This window comes from Tarenaya hassleriana, unplaced genomic scaffold, assembly GCF_000463585.1.
Source record: "Tarenaya hassleriana unplaced genomic scaffold, ASM46358v1 Cleome136, whole genome shotgun sequence".
Lineage (NCBI taxonomy): Eukaryota > Viridiplantae > Streptophyta > Magnoliopsida > Brassicales > Cleomaceae > Tarenaya > Tarenaya hassleriana.
In genome coordinates, this window is record NW_010964159.1 from 211148 (window position 1) to 215710 (window position 4563).

The 4563-nt window shown below is 41.1% G+C and overlaps 1 protein-coding gene across 4 annotated transcripts; it reads right to left on the minus strand.

Annotated features, from left to right (window-relative positions):
- Window positions 1–1570: 1570 nt before the first annotated feature.
- Window positions 1571–4307, minus strand: LOC104807991. Of its 4 annotated transcripts, XM_019201923.1 has the most exons (3): window positions 3601–4307; window positions 3362–3531; window positions 1571–3270 (listed from the first exon to the last, which is right to left on the minus strand). In XM_019201923.1, the coding sequence occupies exon 3, from the start codon at window positions 2661–2663 to the stop codon at window positions 1632–1634; it is 1032 nt and encodes a 343-aa protein (XP_019057468.1). In that variant the 5' UTR covers window positions 2664–3270; window positions 3362–3531; window positions 3601–4307; the 3' UTR covers window positions 1571–1631. The 4 variants fall into 4 exon arrangements, with proteins under 4 accessions (XP_019057468.1, XP_019057467.1, XP_019057466.1 ...); XM_019201922.1 differs by having other exon boundaries at window positions 1571–3515; XM_019201921.1 differs by having other exon boundaries at window positions 1571–3531.
- Window positions 4308–4563: the final 256 nt, after the last annotated feature.

A 4563-nucleotide genomic window follows, 5' to 3' on the forward strand; every position in this document is an offset into this window, starting at 1 on the left:
TCTTTTCTCGGTCCGCCTGTCCCAGTGTCTGGTCCGCGGCTGACCAACTCTTGGTCAGTCGGACCAGACTTGGACAGATGACCTCCTGACTGACTTCCGGACCTCCTGGGCTGACCGACTTGATCCGGGGCTGACCAAACTTGGTCAGCTCCGGACCAACGCACTGAAAACTGTTTTTCATGCTCGTTTCGGGCAAATCTCGTTTCCATTCTTCGTATTCTTCACGTATAAGTCCATACCTATTGGTGTGTGACCCTGTAGGCCCATTCTAAGTGGTAGTGACTTTAGGAACCTTTCCCGAACCACAAGTCATGGTTAGCCTCTAGCAAGACGCCATGACCACCCATTTAGAATTGAGTTAGAGGTGATCTAACCAAGGCATTAACAGCTCGAATTCTGATCCTTTGTCTCACGATATCATAAGTTGAACAAGGGCATGGTTTGAGCCACCCTTCAAGTTCAACTGCTTTCTCATCTTCGCAAATCGACTAGTAAAATAGGGCTGACCTGAAGGCTTGGTCCGGCAGACCACGTGTGGTCAGCTCCGGACCAAGACCCTTCTCGGTCTTTCTGGTCCGCCTGGTCTCAGTCTCGGTCCGTCTGACACGCTGTCTGGTCCGCGGCTGACCAACTCTTGGTCAGTCGGACCAGACTTGGACAGATGACCTCCTGACTGACTTCCGGACCTCCTGGGCTGACCGACTTGGTCCGGGGCTGACCAAACTTGGTCAGCTCCGGACCAACGCACTGAAAACTCCTTTTCATGCTCGTTTCGGTCAAACCTCATTTCCATTCTTCGTATTCTTCACGTATAAGTCCATCCCTATTGGTGTGTGACCCTGTAGGCCCATTCTAAGTGGTAGTGACTTTAGGAACCTTTCCAGAACCACAAGTCATGGTTAGCCTCTAGCAAGACGCCATGACCACCCATTTAGAATTGAGTTAGAGGTGATCTAACCAAGGCATTAACAGCTCGAATTCTGATCCTTTGTCTCACGATATCATACGTTGAACAAGGGCATGGTTTGAGCCACCCTTCAAGTTCGTCTTGGCAAATTGACTAATAAAATAGATGCAACTTCATCTATAGCGTGGCCACGCGTTTTCATAGTCCGACTTCCACGAGGGGGCCCAGCGATATCTCTCCTGTTAAGGAGGTGACAAGTCCCATATTGCATGTCTACTATCTCCATATGATTCGTGAACGTATCTGATCAACGCCGTTATAATCATCCGGTTAAAGACGACGTTTGACGCAGTCAAGACACGCCACTCCTCATATCAGATACTCTAGACACTCAGGTATGAGGATCCATAAACGAACCGCTGTATGAGATTCAAGTCATGACTCTGTCCATGTGACAATCTCATGCGGGTCATCCAGTCACTCGTTCATAACGAGTACCCATGATTGTGATCTGCATCCAATGCGTTGATCACACCTCATGCTAGTCTTGATTCAACATTGTTCCCACAATGATGACTGACTAGGGAGTTTAGAATCATTCTCTAATGATTCAAGGATGCCGAAATACAACAAACATGCTAATCGTATAATGGATAAATAATGCATTCATAAATCAATGAATCAATACAAAGTAAAATGTCATATGATGGATCATCCTAGAGCATTACAACCAACAGAATAATGCACCACCAAAGCATGAATTTCGTCCTTGGTATATGCTAAGCATATTAATTCCTCCAATGACATGGTTTTCCACCTGCAGCAACATCAATTCTTCCTTTGTTGTTTCCATGCTTCCTTGCTCCTCAAGTCTTCTCGTGTCATGCTTGTTACTCTTTTGCTCTTCAACATTCCCCCTCAAGATTAACGTGGAGAATTTTCGAAAGATTAATCTTGCCAAGAGAATGTATTTCTCAGTCTTCAAGCGTCCAGGCTCATTCCTTTGCGATTCCATCGGTTTCAATCTTCCATTTTGTCCGTTCTGTTTGATTTTCTGTAATAACTCATTAAAATCGTTAGAAACCACAAGGGAGGCCATATCACCCCGCTTAATAAGAGAAATCAGATGTAATGATGTAAAAATGTGATTATCATCAAATAACAATAGAAAAAGTGTCCTAATAAGTTTAAACTTCAGATTTGATAATAGGCATGCATACAGCTTTAGTTGATGGTTTTCTTCGAAGAACATATGATTGAAATGCACATTAGATGCATTAAACATGATATCTTTCTTTTTACATGTATCAAATGCATAATCAAACATGTTAGTAATGATGATGTTTTGTTTTCCATCAAAACACATATGCTTATTATAAGATGCACCAGGATCAAATACAAAGTAATGAGATGAAAATTTACCAAGCCTAGAGTTGTTGAAACTCATAGGCAATTCATACTCCATTTTGCACAGATTTCTGTTTTTGGTTTCTTTCTTTGATGTTTCTCCATTTCTTGCATTTCTTTTGCTTAGAAAGCATACGAGAGTACCATCACGTTCCCCCTCGCTCGTGTGCTTGAAAAGTTTGAACAATTCCTCATTTAAGGACTGTTGAGTAATACTTAAAGACCCACAAATGTTATCTTGAAAAAATGTATCAAGTTTCATAGGACATGAGAAAAGATCACAAACTCTAGTGATTAACCATATGATTGTGGTGCTTGGATTTCTTTGAGGGGATAGAAACAACTGCATCTCGGATGTTTTTGGTGCCACATCAAGGGTCTTTGCCTTCTCATTGAGGTCTTCTAATTCAACCAAATATGTGTTTTCCTTGTTCCCTTATTTTGTATCATCCGCTTCCAATGCCACCGATATTTGATTTGTGTCCTCTCTTGCAAACAAAACATCGTGAGAATAAAACGAAAGAGATGAAGAGGTAGAAATGGACCGGATTTGATTTGTGTTCTTGAGTCTTTTCTTTGTTGTTTGTCCAGTTGATGCAATCTTTAAGGTTGAAAAGCACAAGAGGGTACAATGACATTCCCCCTGACTCGTGTTTGGAAAGCGTGAATAGATCCTCATGTAAAGGCTGTGTAAGAACACTTAGCAACCCACAAACGTTATCTTCATAAAAGAAATCAAACTGTATAGGATAAGAGAAAATGAAAGGATAAGAGAAAAGATTACAAACTCTAGTGCTTATGAATTGGATTCCCAGATTTTGTTGAGGAGATGGAAAGAGCTTTATCTCAGATGTGTTTGGGTCCTCGTTATTGAGGTTCATTGCCTCCTCTTTGGAGTTTGCCAATACAACATCCATGTGTTCGTACTCATGTTCCTCCTCTTTGATGTCAACCACCTTCAATGGCCCCGAAATGTAATGTGTGTTTGCCCTTGCAAACACAATATCATTAGATTTTATTGTAAGGGATAAAGGATTAGGATTCAACCGAATATGTGTGTCATGGATAGGAGAAGGCATAGTCTCCTCATATGGTTGATTCTCTTGGGACGTTGTGTCCTCTTTGTGGCTCTCCAATGAGGTTTCTTGCTTGTGTCCTCCTTCCACTTTGTTTCCAGTCGCCTTTTCCTTTACGATCAGCTCTATTGTGCTCTCTTCCTGCATTTTTTCCATCATTTGAACAAACTCATTAAATTAAAGAGGGATTCAAGGAGAGAAGGAGTTAACCGTATGTTGCAGTCTTTGATCGTTGAGAGTAAAGCCTCCTTGATATCCGATGGGAGATGATCAAAGACGTTGTCGTCCACAACACATTCCTTCTCATCTTTTTGCTCGAAAAAGGGGTCTTCATCCACACATGTGGCTGCTATCTCCTCTATGGATAGTTTTTGCCATGCTTCAATGGATTCTTTGGAAGACCAATACTCTTCGACATTACCATGTTCATCTACACAATATGTGCAATGATTTCCTTCCTCGTCTTCTAAAGGACCATAATTCACATCCCAAGAATTCCACATATAAGTTTAGTGGATTGAAACTGTTCAAAAGAATGAGAATTCTGTGGAGGTGACAAAACAAAAACGGTTCACTCGGTTTTGGATATAAGAACCGAAATGAACTTAGAAAAATGGTTAATCGTGAGAGGCCAACGAAAAACTTGAAAAATATGACTCCCGTTGGCTTGAAAGAATGGCCAAAGAAGGTAGAAATAGAATTGAATACACGAACAGGCTCCTCTTTCTATCAACCAAAGATAAGAGGGAATTTGCTCGGTTTATGCAGCGGAAGAAAAACAAATTTATAACAGAGAGGTCTTGGACCTTAATGCTCTGATACCATGTAGAATTTTGTGTTTGTGGAAGAGATGGAATGTGAATAACGAAACGTAGGAGATAAGAACAAAATAAGGATAGAGGGGAAATAACTCAGATTTCCTTAAGTCTCTATTTCTTATCTAAAATGATACAAGATATCTCCTTTTTATAGGAGAGAAACTAGCTGTTACAATAAACATTTAATAACTAGGTAGTTGGGAAGAGAATTGAATAAACTAGCTGTTGGAGACTTGCATGACCAGGAGCATTAAATGCGGTAGTTGGCAGATTTGGAGATGGAGAAAGCATTCAATATCTTGGTGCATGGTTGACACTTGGTTCAACTTGGAGAGGAGGAATAATGCACCACCAA